Below are 17889 nucleotides of genomic sequence, written 5' to 3'. Positions count from 1 at the left end.
ATCTGCAGACCAGACCAATAGTCCTCATGATGGATCATCCATCAGCCGCCACTTTGGACGCTGTGGGGACAAGAGGGCAGTTTGAAATAGCTGTCTGGGCTGTTGTCCTGCAGTATGAATGATTGTATATGTGTCTAAGTGTGTTTGTGTGTGTGTGTGTGTGTGTGTGTGTGTAGGGGGACCTTGAAAATGTCTTCTCTTCTTTATTCTGCTCTGAATCGCACAGAACTATTCACAGGTTCTGCTGCTACTTTTTCACACAAGACACACACGCACGCGCTCATGCACACACACATACGCACACTCAAAGACAGCTTTATCGCTATTTCCTCTTTAGTTTATTACCCTTATTTCCCACAGGTAGGTGCCAGGGGAAGTATACCGCTGTTTGTGTGTGTCGACAATCACCCTCTGACAAAGTTGCGCAGTGCAAACAATCCTGTCATTATCAGCAATGTAGAAACACTCTTTACAACAGTGCTGGATATCTGTGTGTCACCAGTCTTGTCGACATGTCTGCTGCACATATTAATGTTCAGTTTGAGATGAAATTACAATCAGGATGGGACCAAAACACGATTGAGTCATCCCATTCGAATTCAGCAAAACTAACAAGTCAGTACACTGAGAGCAGTCAAGCTTAAATTAAAGCAATAACACAACAATTTCTTGCAAATTGCCTTTGCTTCAGTCTATTTCCCACTGAAATAGGGCAACTGTAATGTTTTCCAGTTACTTGATGAAAGCTTCGACAGTTATTGCTTTAAACACCTTACGGTTAATGAGTGTTGTTTTGTTTTAGCAGAATATGCCACAAGTAAGACCTTTGCATTGTGCTTTGTTTGCAGACACTTTAAAATAGAGCCTACAGCAATTTATTATGTACACTTTTGTGGTACTGCTGTACTGTACTGTACTATTACAGATTGTAACAACACTAATGATATCAGCATGGGAACATTATGGGAACAGTGTATAATGTAGGAATATTGTATATAACCTTCTGCTCAGCAATCTCGTAATCCAAAGATTTACATGTTGATTGCTGATCGGAAAATTCTTTCTTTATGTGTAAAGCATACAGACTTTCTTTCTCTGAAATGTTATATATATATGTGTAATTAACATTATTTGCATGCCATTATCAGCTCATATTAGCCATTTGCCAATCTACAGTTATTGTAATTTATAACTGCCATTAAATTACATTACAAAAAATCACCCTTCAACTATGTCATGATGTTGCATAGTGTCCAACTGCTGACGACACACATATTTAACACACCAAAAAATGTAACCAGGTAAATAATTGGCTTTCATACAGCAAATGTTAAGGAATCTGCCTCTGTTTAGTCCAGCGATGTCAAACGTATCATTAGTCACATACAGCTGATTATGGTCTTAAGTGGTCTGGAGCAGTGAATCTCCTCTGCCGGTGAGTGTAAAGAAGTTTAACTACACATTAATCCCTGATATATTTTAATATAAGGAAAAATTGCCATTTCAACAGTAGATCTAGCTTTTCCACATGATAAAAAAAAGTTCTTTTTTACTGTGAACCCACTGTAAAACTCATACACTTCATTTTTAAAGTAGATGGTAAAAAAACAGGAACTTTCTGCTATTTATTTGTTTATCTAGTACTTATTTTACTTTAGTGTTGTATGATTTGCCATGGGAGAGATCTTTATCAGTAGGAAAAGGTGTAAAACCTATCAAACTAAAGTTAAAAGTCTCAAATTTATGTCCTCTTTTGCTTGCTCCGAAAATGTCCAGTGAGTCAGATCTGAATGTTTAGCGGGCCGATTTTGTATGTTTACAGTACATTGGCGTAACATGTTTTTACTTCACCAAATATTCCCATTGGTGTTAAAGATCAGTTGGGCTTTAATAAAATAGTGACTTGGGTATCAATCACCAATGCTGAATTTCAAACCATTGGTAAACTAGTCTTCATGCATTTCCCTTTGAACTTCTTTCTGCAGTGATGAGTCAAAATATTACAGGCCAGACATTATATGATAATGGCCTTTCCACAGTAAAAGGTTCATAACAGGCTACAAATAAAAGCAACATTTAAACACAGAAAGACATAGTTATTTCTTGCACATTGCCTCCCTGATCACTCACCTAAAACGCGAGATGGCTACACCAACTCCAGTTGGGATAAAATGCAGTTCTTCCACAGTTAGACAGGATGCAAAGCACTTGATTGAAGCATAAAATGTAATGCTCCAAGGTTTTACATTTTTTAAAGCAATATAATTAGATATTTGCATCATTTTGCGGCTATGGGTGTTTGACTGGCCTCGGTCTGGTACAGACATATAAAGCAACAACTTGTACAGTGTAAAAACAGCTAACAGCAATGATCTCATATTCTCTCTGCCGTTTTTAGAGGTTTGTGTGTGTGTGTGTGTGTGTGTGTGTGTGTGTGTGTGTGTGTGTGTGTGTGTGTGTGTGTGTGTGTGTGTGTGTTTGCACGCGCTGACCATCATACAGTAGACTTTCTATCTCCACCTTCTCTCTCCCTCTTTTCTCCTCCTTCTCCATCTGTCGCCCCGTGACAAACACATGGTGTCTTATTTGGTCAACTCAGCAAGGCCCCCAGCTCTGTGGGCTAGTTGCAAATACACGTGCACACACACACACAAAGAAGCACACACGTGCTGGCTCTCCACCATCTCTCATGCATTGTTGTGCATGAGAGATGGCATAGAGGCATAGAGCCTGCCTCACAAAAATGAGGCAGGCTCTATGAAGAGGTTTATGCGTCACTGGGGCACATCATTTCTAAGCGTGGAGGTCAAAGGAAAAAAAAAAGACAAAACAGAATGATAACCCTTAGTAATGGTATTTTAGGGAGCAGACTGTGGTTCATTCAGTTGAAGCTGTCAGCAGGTTCATACTGTGCGCCCTGAAATTGTGCCAGAGTATTAATATAGCCCACTGAGACGTGAAGAAACGAGACAACAGAGCAAAGGAAGAGAAGACTGGAAGAGAAGAAGGCATAAATACTGTTAATTGTGGGCAGAGAAGGTGAAATAGACCTACAAGGATAAAACTTGGCCCTGGCTTTTTATGAACATCATATTTTGGTTCCAGTCTATCACCTTCCACTGCTGCGCAGACATCTGTGTGGGATGTAAAACACCTTTGTGAACAACAGAAGTTCTTGTCTTTGAAGAGATTCAAAGGCAAGGAGACTGCTTAAAAGGCATGGGAGTCAAAGCTTTTCCTTGAGATCTTCACAAAGCGATAATCAAATCACTTCCTCTCTGAATAGAACTTGCAGCATTTTAACACTTTTTTGATAAGTTAATTTTTAAATTCTTCTGGTGAAGCTTCCAAGCCCCTATAATTCATTCTAAATATCTGAACTTAAATTGGGAATTAAAAACAAAAACGCAAAAATAAAAAAATCATCAGTTGACATTAGCAGTTATAGATTTAGTAACATAAACAGATTGTGCGTGCTGGAACTCTTGGTGAGTGTTAAGCCGATAATGGCATGTACAGTGATAGCAGCGTGTAAGAGTTGCACATGCCTGAGTCAGCTAGGGGCAGGGTAATCACAGTAGCGACTGTACAGTGTGGTTGTGTGACATGATGATGTGCTTGTGGAGCGATACAGTCATCATGCTGCCATGCGTGCTCCCGTCAGTCGGCTTGTGTTCTACTGTTTCATCCAAACAGCTTTTAATGCATGCGTTAAGTGCACTTTGAACAGCACTTGAAATGCAGAGTGCGTGTATGCACCTGGGCACCAAAGGTCTGCTGAAGAGCTATCCAGATGTTAGGACAAATAACTCTTCATTACTGAGAGAAACAAAGAATAAATCAAAGTGACGGGCGATGCGTCACTGCTGGCGTATGAAAACTCCACGAACACAACAACCAACTGATCTGATCAGGGTTGGACAGAACATAAACGAAGACGGTCTGAAACCCCTGTGTTATTTGGGCCCTAATAAAAAAGGGAAAAAGTGTGTTCGTGATCGGCAGTGGCGGCACAGAGGACCACGCCCATCTTATACAGCCTATTTCATTAACCTGCATATATAATTTTCTGTTATATATACATATTACAAAGTTTGAAAACATGATAAGTGCTCAGTTCACTTATAATAGTCTAGTTAAAATTCTCATTTCTTCTTGTAGTGTCGTAAACACCAGCACCGAGTTGGAGTTTATTGCCTCTTTCATACATTTTCTGTTTTGTGTCCCATTATAAAAGACACTTGTTTTCCTTTGTCTTTCCATTTGCCAGTTTAAGTCGCATTAACCACTCGAGCTTTCTGCATTGCTTAACGCCATGTATAGCACTGTATGCGGGTGCACGTTTGGTTGCGTCTGTCTGTGTCTGTGCGTGACACTGTTAATTTATGTGTTTGATAACAGCATTTTCCCTCCCTGTGTGAAGTAATAACTCATCTCTGCTCCGTTGTCTGCGAAGTACAGACAGCAGGCTGTAGTAAACTTATCTTAAAGTAATAATCCAACACGTTCTGTGGTTTATTTCGCTGCTGTGTAGCTGATATGACACAACAGTGATTCATGAAGCTTTCACGTTTAGAAACAGCTGTCAAACTGGTCTGGGAAAATCCTTTATCAGCAGTTGATGATTCATTTTATGTTGCCTGCAGAGGAAATGGGTAGTTTGCATGAGAGGCTACAGCTGCCAGACAAATACGAAAGCCACCCAGAGACACTTAGATTTTATTAACAGAAACCCAAGACAAAAGGAGCAAATTAACCGGACAGAGCAAGGCAAGCGTGCTGAGAGAAACACAACGTCTCTGTCAGCTTGCTGTCTCCTTTTTTTTTTTTCCTGTTCTGTGGCTTGAAGGCTCCCCAGATTTAAGTTTCTCAACATTTTGTGTGGCAATATTTTATCCATACAAGCCCATATGGAAAAAAAATAGAAAAAACGTATAAAACACTTGCATCAGATTTTGCCTACTTCATATAGTGAATCATATAAGGCTTATATGATTTACTCATGAAAGTGGTCACTTTCATATATTGTTTTAATAAGTATCCAAAACATATAAGTTTAATTTATATAATTTTTCAAGGGATCTTATATCTGTTTTCACTCTTGTATGCTTTTCATACAAGTTTCACACAAGACAGATACAAACTTTATAAGATTTATATATCTTTTCCATATGGGAGGACACCAAATATTGCTATTTTATTAGATACATTAAAATAATTGGGGAATATTGCAAACAAGAAGGCTCGTCTCATGCATCCTGAGATATTGTTAGCCAAGCAAGGGTGAGGGTGTTGCACATTCATGACCACTCGATTGCAAACCGACTGCACAGGTCATGAGCAGTTATGCATGGTGTTCTTTTCAGTAAACTTTAATCAAATAGAATAAAAAGTGTTTTCATTAAGGACTATGTTTAGTGCAGTACTAATGCATATTTAAGCTTTAGTAAATCTTTACAGCAGCAGCACAGTGTGTGTGTTTATCATAATAATGGAACATAGCTGTGGTGTGCTTCATTCATGTGTAACGGATTATGACAACAATGGAGCTGAAGAATGGGATAAAAATAGGCTTGACTGAATGGGCACTTTTGTTACTAAGATTTAGTCATTGTTAGATTTTGTCATTTAAAGAGATTTGTTGACAGTTTGAATGTCAGGATATCGCAATACTAAGAATTTCATTCCAGTGAGTTCACACTGAGAGTCCACACTAGAGCTTCTAATTTTAGCTGTTTAGTAAATACAAGAGGATGACAATGACCTGACGGCAAGCACCCCGGTGTCAGTGAGAAATGATATGTGAGCAGAACAGAATGAGGAATCTAATTCTATAAATCAGTTGACTGTTTTGTGAGCACGTTTATTGGAAACACCTTCACAAATCAAGTGGACCTATTGAGGTCAGCTAAAAATAATCTTCATTTATTGTTAGGGATGGGTATCGAAAACCGGTTCTTGTTGAGAACCGGTTCCCAGTGTTTCAATTTCTTGGAATTGTTTGCCATTTTTGCAAACATTCCGTTGCGGAGCGTCATTTACCTGGTAGGAAACACGGTGGCTCAGACGCTCAAAAGTTTGATTATACTTTACGAGAACGGATGACAACAGGGCAACTTGCAATACTTGCAAAGTAGATATTTCATTTAAGGGAGGAAACACTACGAATATGCAAAAGCATTTGCTCACAAAACACGTGATAACCTTAAATGAATGTCGTGTTTTTAATTCCGCTCCGGACTCGTGAATCTCAACCCAGCAGCAGCGGTAACGTTTGCACGTCCTCTCCCGTTAATGCGGCAGGTAAATAATCAACTAACAGTGCATATTATGTTAGCGCGATCTGCCTTATTACAAAACCTGCCATTACTGTGCATTTAGGTGACCATGATGAGAGAGACAGACAGAGTCTGGCTGGCTCAGATGCTGGCAGTTCTCGCTGCAGTCTACCGGTAGCGCCTCCTTTCAGGCCAGGATAGACGAATGTCACCGAGCAGTGACTAAGTTTGTGGTCAAAGGCTTGCACCTATTTGCCACAGCAGATGCCCCCAATTTTCGGTAAGTGAATGTGTTTAATTGTAGGTAGGGACATTACTGGATATTCTTGTGTAATTGCTACTGAATAATTTATAATTTATATACTTTGTTATTGCTACAGAAGAATATTTATTTTATTATTTTACATTTACAATTTTTTTTCCCTGGGGACCCTGTGACACCCCATTGAAGAGCCGTAGGCTGGATCTCTTAAGATCTCACTGTTGGGTTTGTAAGGCCATGTTACTCCTAAATTTCTATCTTGTTCAAAGAGAAGATATAAAACAAAGTTCTAAGCTAATCGACCTTAGTGTTCTCCTTTTTTAAAAAGAATCAAGAAGGGAATCAATAAAGAATCGAATCGTTAAACAGAATCGAAAATGGAATCGGAATTGTGAAAATCTTATCAATACCCACCCCTATTTATTGTATACTGGGTGTTGTTTCAGTCCCTTTAAAACTATTTTAGCTTCTCTTCGCCAGACCAACAGTGGGGTCGGGCACTGTTGGTTGGTATAGAGTGAAAGCAGGTGGTGTTTGGAAGACAAGAACGAAAAGAATATTGAGTCCCAATAAGCATTTTGATGTTAAATAACCACCAGCTGGTGGTCTTTTCTCCATGTCTAGCCATAGTTGAAAACTGTTACATCTCAAATGCCCTCATTACACTTTCTCACAAGATAATGTATTGTTTTCTACTTTCTCATTATTCATTAAAGTCATATTTTTAAGTTTTTTGCTAAAAATAATGAAAAGATGAAAAAAAAAACCTCACACACATCAGTGGTGCTTCAAACTTGTGACCTCATATGTCTGGGTCAAATACTTTATCCTACTGACGTACCTGCTTTTACATTGAGTGATGGCATTCTTGAGTTTGTTGAAGGGCTGACATTGTGGCCAGAAAGGGAACTTGTAACAGTCCAATGCATTAAGTTGCACGTGGAACAGAAGTAGATGTTTTAAATCATAAACAACTTTAAAAAAACAGGCTCTGTAATGCTGGTCTGTGGAGAAGACGTCACTGTGGATGTCTGTTCACAGCCGTGTACTAACAATATTAGTTTTTGTTATTTAAAAGAACAAATATAAATTAATTTAATTCCTCTCTTGTAATAATCTTGATACAATGTTAACAGTTGTCACCAGTGAAATGACACCAGGGATTCAGCCATGTTTCACGCAGCGAAGCTAAGTGGAATGATTTTGTCCTCCATCCTTTTTATTAATTTATTATTCAATAAGGTGCACGGGCAGCTGGAGTACAATGGGCATTCAAATACACTGCAATTAGAAAAAGCTTCCAAGAGCACACAACAAAACACACATTACCTAGCATCTTTTTCTCTCTCACAACATTGAAGAATCCTCTGATTATTTTAATTGGGGGTTGTTGTGTTTTTTCTTTTTCATTTTGCTTGTGTTTTGTGTGCTTTTGCAGTTTTTTTGTTGCTGGTATTTTCTTAAGTTGTAGTGCATTAGACCTCTCTGGAGCATACCCTAGATGTCACTGAGTCAGAGATGGGCTACACCCTGAACCTGTTGCCAGTCTATTGCAGGGCTAAAACAGAGAAACAACCAATCACACTCAAATTCACACCTAAAGCCAGTTTAAAGTCAGCAATTAAGCTAAAATGCATGCTGGATGGAACCCATTCAAGCAAAGGAAAAATATGAAAACTGCACACAGAGAGGGCCCCAGCTGCCCAGTGCTTTCAGATCTTCACTTCTTCTTGCTGTGAGGCAACAGTTTACCCTTATGCTGCCCTCAGTACAATTTCTCCAGGGGGGAATGAACAAACAAAATATTTTGCTGATGCTGTCCTGTCGTCTAATAAGAAAAAAGCCCGCTTTAAGATTTGTGTTCATCTATTTGTATTCAAATGTTATGTCATGTCCGTAACTTGTGTGCACAGTTCTGTTTCCATCAGCATATGTCACCATAATAATAGTGCACTCTAGTTCTTTGATATAAAAAAAAAAATCTTTGGTCCAAATACTGAATTGTGGAAAGCATTATCATGAGGGAGCGCACACACGCAGAGAGGAGATAAAAGGAAGGTGTGATATGAAGTGAGACTAAATGGCAGTGACTAAAAGCCATGAATGAGAGGCTTAGATTCTGAGATGATGCAGGAAATCGGTTACAGATTACTCATTATCTAAAGTGAACATCACCAGTGATCATTTATCCTGCTGCAATGACCACATTTTAATTATTTACTGTAAAATTGAATGTGCTTTTTAAGAAGTGTGTGTGTGTGCGTGTGTGTGTGCGTATGTGTGCAGTGTTATCAGTTTAAAGGTTTAAATAGATTTCAATTCTTGAATTCTCCAAATATTTCTTTATTAGAGTTGGTAACTGTAATATTATAATCGATTAAAGTTTACTGTGCAGGATAGTTCAGTAAAAGAAATGGGAGTGAGGGAAGGGGGAGGGGAAAGAGGGATTTGTGTGGAAGGAAAAAAAGGAAGAAAAAAAAGGGTTAATGGAAAATAACACCAACAAGAGGGAAAGTGAGAGAGAGAGTGATAGTGTGATAGATACTGAAGAGATGAGAGCTACAGGAAGAGAAGCGGTGCTGTTGCTAAGGCGAGAAGTCCCCTAAACAGTGACAAAAATGGGGGGAGCAGGCTTCAGACCACCAGCACCTCCTGCATGAAAACGGACTCAGTGAAAATTTGGGGGCACTAAAATAAAATTTAAAAATTAAAAAAAAGAGGAAATTGTAGGACAGAAAAATTAGATCAAGCAGTTGATAAATGAAACCAGACAATACATGCAGAGCAGATGCATCCATTAGCTGTGCCCACTTACCCTAATAGGGGGCTGGAGCCAGTCCCAGCTGACACAGGTCAGAAAGCAGGGAACACATTTTGGACAGGTCATTAGTATGTGTATATATAGAGAGTCACCAATTAACCTGTCTTTGGGCTGTGGAAAGAAACCAGGGCACATGGAAGAAACCCAAGCAGACACGGGCTCAGACTGAAAAAAATCTTTGTTTAATTTCATTACAGCGAATCTGAGCGTCAGTAAAACGACACCACCACATTAAAAGAAGAGTTCCTTTCAGCAAGGCCAACCCTTTATTTTGTCTCCGCGCTTTGCCTTTCCGCCAAGTTTCACAAAAGTTTGATTGGGAAACGGACAGAAGTGAAAACATGCCTCAGCTCTCGGCTTTTGTGGGAATTATGGTGATGCTTGGCAATACAAAGACACATTCAATAGCAATCAAAGCAGCTTAAAAAGCCTTAACTACTATATATAAATGCTCAACACCCTGCTTTGTTTTGTGAAAGGGTTTGACAGTCGTTGCAGAACCTGGATCTATCCACTTATCTCTGAAATACGCAGCATAATCAGAGCTGGCATCTTTTTTTAAAATCCCATCAAATAAATTCTCCATATTTTCTCTACATGAGGTTGTGGATGACCTTAAAGATAGTGAGTCATGGCGTTTCTCTGGATTTACTCATTTCACTTATATGACAACGTGACAGACATCCCAGAGTTAAGCTCTTATTTATGGCACGTTTGGCATTTCCATTTCAGCTCCGGCGTTTCTTCATAAACAGCAGACACCTCTGCCTGGCCCAGACAGGCAGGAGTCACTACATGGTGGAGATGAATCTGCCAAGATACTATTTCATGCATGACATGCATGATATGGACAGCAAAAAGTGATATACCAATATGGTGTGGAACAGAGCGTGTTGGAACAGGGGATTTAACTGAAAAGGAAAGTAGAGGGAGAAAACAACATCTGTGTGTGTGTGTGTGTGTGTGTGTGTGTGTGTGTGTGTGTGTGTGTGTGTGTTGGTGTGTGTGGATAAACTAGTTACTCAGCAGCTGTGAAGGTCATTTTCTGCAGTAACCTTCTAGTTGGGTCAAGCATTTTGTTTTAAGTGTGTGTACGTGTGTGTTTGGCCTTGTGGGTGCAGCCTATTAGACGAGCTGCCACGGTATAGTTTTGTTTATTACAAAAGGCATTTTAGAGTTGAGTGTGTGTTTGTATGTGTGTGTGTCCTGCAATAGAATGAGCAGCAAAGTGAGATGACGTTGCTGGACTGGCATCTGTTTGTCTGTGGGACACTTGAGGAGCTGTGAAGTGACAGGAAAGACTGCCTGGCACCATTAAGAGACGCACGCAAGCATGTGTGCAAGTTTCTGGGTGTGTAGTAAGCAAACACCCAGAGCAAGGGTTTGTAACTTTACATGTAGATGTTTACATTGATTTTCTTGTGCTGTTTCAAAACCATCATGTTGTTTCATTGCAGAGCCCCAACAAGGCTTCTGTTTTACATCCAAAATTAAAATTTGTTGATTTTATGACAATTTTCTTGTGCCCCTAAAAGGGAATAAGAATTTCATTTATTGTGGGGAGAAGGAGCAAAACACATTAGGTTTGATACAGAAACGGTTAACTGAATGAACTGCCCATGAAAGATATGTAAACTGTATATACTGTCAGTGTATACAGATAATGTAAGTATAAAAGATAGGCTACTGTGACAAGAAGAGCATTTCTCCCATCTCGTTTGCCAAGAACTGAATGTGGAATGGAGGGGCGGGTCTGACTGAAACCGCATACTCATTGGCTAATGACTTATGATTGACAACATTGTGCCACAGATAATCCTCTGTTTTTGAACATGGTATGACAACGATTTACAAAACAGACTTAATATTTTTTTTTATTCAGTGTGACTCACAGTCAGTGACTGAGTCCATGAAGCCATAAGGCAGAGGTTCCCAAAGTGTGGGGCCCGCCCCATAGGGGGGGTGCAAAGCCATTGCAGGGGGGGGGCGCGGTATGAAAAGAAAAAAAAGAACGCTGCTAGCATAATGGCCAGGTTATTGACAGGGCTGCCACACAAACGCAAAGCAGGAGATGAAGCATTGCCAAATATGTTTCCAAACCAACTTCCTTCCAAGCCAAATACTAGAAAATATGGTGAAGCATCTTCCCTTTGACTTCACCTGCACAAGTGCCAAGGTAGGTCTCCCCTGCATAATTGGTTTTCCCTGCATCAAGAGCACGTGCTGGGCTCTCCAAGTCACTGACAAACAGTATCCCACATTCTTGATTTTGAACATTTTGGAGACGTTAGCTCTTTATACAGTAAAGTTACAGTAATAATAATGGATTAGATTTATATAGCGCTTTTCAAGGCACCCAAAGCGCTTCCACTATTTTAAATATAATTCCACTATTCATTCACACACTGGTGGAGGCAAGCTACAGTTGTAGCCACAGCTGCTCTGGGGCGGACTGACAGAAGCGAGGTTGCCATATTGCGCCATCGGCCCCTCTGGCCAACACCAGTAGGCAGTAGGGTAAAGTGTCTTGCCCAAGGACACAACGACCAGGACAGAGAGGCCGGGGATCGAACCGGTGACCTTCCCGTTACAGATGCGCTTCCCAACCCCCTGTTCCATGGTCGCCCACAGTGGGATGCAAATAATATCAGGCTGATCCTGCCACAATTTGTTCACTCGGTTCAAATCACGGACAAACAGTATCCCACAGTTGTTTATGTCTTTGAACCCATTTTGCACAGAGAAGCATTTTTTTTAAATGTATTGACAGCAATGTTGAATATTATTACATGAAAAAAACAACTACACGTAAAATAATCACACCGTGACGCCTCTGCCTTTGTAAATGGAGGGACAGTAGCTGCGTCCGTGTATGTAAGCATGTAAAACCTGAAGATAGTCAGATTAACAGTATTTTGTCTCTATCTGCCATTCTGCAATTCATCTCATGTAAACAATAACGTGGCGCACAGTGTGACATAAAAACGGCACAAACCTTTGATGAACTCTGTATTCTTTGTCCACACGTAAATGCAAAAAAGGAGTTTCCGGTGATTCAAAACTCCGTTTACATGTGGACAAAAGGCCCAAACGCATAGAAACAGCTGCGTTTTCAAAAATACCCATGTAGGTGTGCACGTAGCGTAAAAGAGTTAGTAGTGTATTTTATTACTACCTGTAATTTATTGCAATGTACTTGTATCTGCTTAATTGTTTACTAAATGATTGAGGTCTGAAATAAACTGGGGGGCTGTTTAGGTGGTGGGGGGCGAAACAAAGGGGGGCCTAGCAAAAAAAGTTAGGGAACCACTGTAATAAGGTATGTGTGAGAGAGATCAAGATCAAGACTTCTTTTGAACAGCAACTCTTTTTGCCGCCATAGCTATCGCCACCTGGTGGCATTCAGATAGAGTGCAAGTTTTAAGTCACGTTTACGTATATATATTTATATATACATTTTTAAAAAGGGTGTAACCATCTTTATCTCTGCTGTAAAAAGGAGCATTCTAGCATTGGAGCTAGTGGGGAGGCACTTGATTTTAATGCAAGTCTCAAATGGCCATTCAGGAAGTTGTACAGTAGCTATTGGCTTTCAGCAACGGCTGGTTGCCTCTTTAAACAAAACAAAACAAACAAACAAAAAAAGATACTCAACAAAATTATTTTCCAAACTGTGATGATCGTGGTTATTGCCTTGCAAGAAACACATACCATTCGGAATAGTAAAAGGAAAATCAAAAACAATTAACGTCATAATGAGTTGCTGCTGGAAACACAGAGTTAAAACACAAACTATCCACCCTCACGCTCAGAGAATGGCAGTTATACCTCAGCGTATGGCTCGGGAACAATGTCGCACCTGTGGATGAGGGCGTGTGTGCTCGACAAAAGGAAGAAAATGGGGCTGAAAGGGTGCGATAGCGGGTGTGTGTGTTTGTAAGTGAATAGATACAGGTGTCTCATTTCCTCTTCTTGATGACGCACAATAGGGAAAAGGCCGAGCGCCTACATGTATGTGCGCATGTACCGCATGTGTTTTTAACAGTGTGTCTCTCGGGGATGTTTGACAGTCCGGTTGAGGTGTGGGCTTGTTTGTGCGGCACCACATGGGAGCTGGGAAAATCCTCAGGTGTCTTTGTGCATTGGAGTCATGATCGCAGATTGTGTCAATCAAAAGCGCTGAACTACGGTTTTTGGCAGCAAATTTCTGAAATGACCTTAACTCAAATCAAATCAAATCTACCCGGTCTTTCCTCGGATGGGTGTGAAGGGGTGGGGAGGCTGCAGCCTCAGGGGTCCTCGGGCAGGTCCTCTGGCAGCTGTCTGGTTGCTATGGCACTGATCTCCCTCTCACAAACACACACACACACAGGAAAAGCAATGTATGAAGAGAAAAGGGGCTGAGGGGAGGGCTTCAGTTTAACTGCCGTGTTTATTGCTGCTATTCCCTGGCTGATGTCAAACAATTACTGAAGCATCTTATCTGCTCAAACCTCTTTGCTTTTTTCTTCTTTGTTTCTTGCATTTCTCTAATTGCCTTTGTGTAAGAGGAGCCTGGGACAGTCTATTTCAGCTACACAACAACATTCATCTTTTTAATATTATCGCCACTCTGACCCAGACATGCTGCAGCAGATGTGCAGTATGAATTGTTTTTCTGCTGCATCAGGCTGCGGCTTGTGTGCCTACGTCCTTGTCTGTCTACAAAGTTTTATCTACGCTGCTGTGTGAACACGTGACTGTGCCATTAAGCCCACAGTATTTGTTTTGAGGAATGAAAACAGAAAACGTAATTACCTCATTATTTCCTTATATTTGTTGTTTCACTTCAACTTAAAATACTCCTGCTTTCACGTCTCTGCTTTTAGATTTGTGTCTAAACACAGTCATGAATGATGGAACTAAAGGGAGAGCGATTAACCGGCAAAGTTTAAGGAAGTAAAACAGGTAAAAACGTCCTTTTGAAAAGGAATTAATAAGCTACTGAAAGTGATGCAGCTACTCAAACATTCACTCACTCGCTGTCAGTCAGCTGGTTAGTTCATAGAGGAAGAAGAACAGGTGGCCAAAGATGGAAAGGGAACATTTTGGATCGATATATTCTGGGAAGATGACTGATTTGGTGGTGTTTACTGAAGTGAGACAACTGAGAGGGAACTGGTTCTGGCTAAAGCCGGGGAGAACAGCGGAGTAAGTGTTCACTGGAAGGATGGCAGGCGAGCGTGCAGTTTTTTAGTTCTCCAAGAGGTGTATTGGAGAAAATAGATAGCAGAAAAGCTTAACTGGAGGAAAAGAACAAGAAATGCAGTGTGAAAAATATGTGTTATGTATTTCCACATGAGTGCAAGGGGAAAAAAGCATGTAGAATTTCTTAAAATTGCCCTTTTTTTCTTTCATGAGGTCTCAATGAATCTCCCCTTCATTTTCTTGAGACTACATTTCAATTTGGATGCCCTTGGCAACAGCACAGCAGGCAATAGGATGATAAGGCTGTTTGAATTGAGATTTCACACTGAGACAAAGAGTTAGTGACTGAGTGTGTACTCAGGGGTGGGTGGGTGGCTGTGGGAGTACATGCCTGTGTCTAGAAAGGAAATCATAAAATCAAGCACAAAATAGGACAAGGTCAGGAAGATTGATATAAAATTATTAACAAGGTAGAAACAAGGACAGGGAGCGATAGAGAGAGGAATACAGTGGAGGAGGAGGAGGAAAAGGAGAGAAGGCGGTACCTTGTGTTCCCCAGCCTATCAGATTGTGGAAGGTGGGGCCTGGATGACAGGAAGGAGGGAGCAGAGGAGCAGCAGACAGAGAAGGAGAAGAAGAAGAGCACGTTAGAGAAAGAAGGGAGAGGTGGGAAGGTAGAGGTAGGCAGACGGGGAGATGCGGTGCTACAGTGAGCGTGTCCGTGAGCCTGCAAGTCTTCATCCTATCACCAGCGACCACAGTCTGCTATGGAGCTGTGATGTACAGATTCACTGCAGGAGCAGGGAATGCAGATAGGAGTTCACCTTGAGCTGGAGTCCGGCAGTGCCACTCTGGACCTTTGGGATTACAAAAAAACATTTGCTGAAGAAGAACAGCTGAGGTTTCATCAGACTTGACAGGCTGCCAGATTCTTTAACTTTGGGATTACTGGTCCAGACTCCCAGCAGAAGGTCTCACTGCAGAGACAGAGGCCAGAATTCAAACAGGTTCTCATTTTGGAGACTCACCTTCTGTCCGCAAGCCGGACATCATACAGAAGAGGCTGTCGCATCCATTGATCAAACTGGATCCCCGCAAAGCCACCACCAAGCAGGTCCTGCACGCCAGGAAGCCTGAAGGCAGCCTGACCTTGGACCAGCTATCACCCGAACCCCTGCTGGCACCACCAGAAACGTCCGGCATGTCTCAGACCGGAGGACGGCTTCACAACAAAAAAGCTGGCATCCGGGCCGCCGTGATCCTCATCGGACTTCTTCACAAGTCTCGCAAAGTCAAGGAGAAGGAGCGGGAGAGAGAGGAAAGCGAAGGGTGGGTGAAGTTTGTACATTAAGCAAGGGTGGCGTGCTGGGTAGGTAATTCTGTGGACAGGCGGGCAGTCCGCAGTGCAGTGTCAAGCTGGGTTTGTGTGGGAAAACTTTATTAAGTCTGTAATGTCTTTGTTATTCCAGAGCCACAGGGCACTTTGAGCTCTGTATGGTTGAGTGCAGTTTTATTATAGGTTCATTTTGTCAAGTGTGTCCTTGTGTGTGAGTGTGTTTTTAGCGTCTTGTTGACTGTGCTCACGCTTGTATCTGGGTCAGTTTGAATGACGGGAAGGAGAGAGAAAGGTTGTGAGGAGTTTAGGTGAACGGAGGTGTGCTTGGAGTGCTTTTCAAGAGGGGCTCCGAGAATAAAAGCTTCCCTGCAAAGGGAGAGGAACATGGACAAAAGGAGGTTGAGGTCTGGATATAGAAAGACTCTCTATATCCAGACCTTAGGAGTTACTGCTGTACACACACAAGCATTAGTGGGCACTTGTTGATGTCTGTTATATATCTGTCTCAATGCTTTAGCATGGGGGCAGCATAGGCACACATTTTTAGGCTGACAGGCTGAGGAGTTCAGTAGGTAAGCTGCACCACAATTTCATGCTTTCCTTTAAGAAAGGCTTTTGAAACCCTGCTTCCTTAAAAAAATGCCCATCCAAAAGCATCCCCATGTGTGTGGAGGGGGTTTCCCCACATGCTGTGTTGAAGACTGATCATCTTACTGCTAACACTACCTCGGTTGAGTGCAGTCAATAAGACCCCTGAAAATGTTCCACCTGCTAACAAAAAGTGTTTGAGGTTGTCTGGGTCGAGACCGCCCCCACCCCGGCAGAGGGGAGCTAACATCAGCAGCCGTGCTCCCGCAGTTTAACTGGAATCTGAAGAGATGGCTGGAGATTGGAGTTCGCCTGTTCAATATTGTCTTGGTGCAAGGTGTGTGTGTGTGTGTGTGTGTATGTGTGTGTGTGTGTGTGTGTGTGTGTGTAAAGATCAGATATGCAGCACAAGATGCACTTTGCTATTTTGTTGTAATGGTCTGGCCCAAAATAGGCTGTATTAAAATAGACTGTACTCTGCAAATGCTTCAAAAGTTTATGTGACCTCTCTCTCCCGCTCTCTCTCACTCACTGTAATTTAGTTTAACATTAAGTATAAAATTAACTCTGAGCAGCAAGACTGGATTAGCAAAAATGCAAATCTGGCCTCAGAAATCCTGGACACAGAAATTGTAATGTTATCTAGACTATTATCTAATAATGATATGATAAGTGGTGGGGTTCCTATACACAATGACTCCAACAGTTATATTTTTGCCCCAAGGGATCTTTCATTGATCAGTCCAGCCATGCCTGGAGTAATGATTGCCTGCACTGTTACACAGATATACACAGGCAAGCGCACAAATACACTTTTGTTTTCATTTGTTTTTGCACATTTCTCATGTGCTTCCAAAATGATTTATGATTTTGATTCTGTGTTGGGTTTTTCTTTTGCCCTTTAGCCAAATGAAAACAGTAAAACCATATCTGGACAGTGGAAATAGCCGCAAGCCACAACACAGTCCCACTGCTAGTACTTCCATTACTTTGACTGTGTCACATAATGATCTAGGCACAATTGCCAACAATTTTTAAGGTGTCTTATTCCAAGTGTTGGTTATTACGTGCATGATTGCATCCATTCAGACTTCTCATACTACTATTTCTCTCAGCTGTACTTGAGCCATTGTAATTTCAGTGGCCTTAAAGCAAGGATGTTCTAACTATTAATACAAGGAAAAGTGAAAATATAAAAAAGGTGACTGATTACTGTTATTAGAGCTGAACATTTCTAACTACATAATAATAGGTGAGATTGCTTAGGCTGCTGGAAAAGAGTAACTTATTGGGGATTTTTTTACATTTACACTGCTTCACTCTTCAGCAAAGAATTAAAAGTACATATATATATTTGATCCAGTTTTCTAATTTTCATTAATACAACACATATGAAAAGAGCTTGTGCTCTATGCCT

The 17889-nt window shown here is 41.1% G+C and overlaps 1 protein-coding gene across 6 annotated transcripts in view; it reads left to right on the top strand.

Moving 5' to 3' along the window:
• The window catches only part of rap1gap2a (RAP1 GTPase activating protein 2a), a 101798-nt gene that overhangs the window by 43019 nt on the left and 40890 nt on the right, over positions 1 to 17889 (top strand). Inside the window, exon 1 of one of the 6 annotated variants that reach the window (XM_085479365.1) lies at positions 15129 to 15877. The exons of 4 other annotated variants lie outside the window; for them this stretch is intronic. In XM_085479365.1, the coding sequence (XP_085335491.1) occupies positions 15750 to 15877 (128 nt within the window). In that variant the 5' untranslated portion in view covers positions 15129 to 15749. Of the gene's footprint in view, positions 1 to 15128; positions 15878 to 17889 lie in introns of those variants that run through there. One more of the 6 variants, XM_085479368.1, reaches the window with a different exon arrangement.

Source organism: Copadichromis virginalis, linkage group LG14 (assembly GCF_057382275.1).
Source record: "Copadichromis virginalis isolate Kocher_CV1m ecotype Utaka linkage group LG14, C_Virginalis_male_GT1.1, whole genome shotgun sequence".
NCBI classification, from domain to species: Eukaryota; Metazoa; Chordata; class Actinopteri; order Cichliformes; family Cichlidae; genus Copadichromis; species Copadichromis virginalis.
Note: the sequence above shows the minus strand (reverse complement) of the source record. Positions and strands in the feature narration are given on the sequence as shown.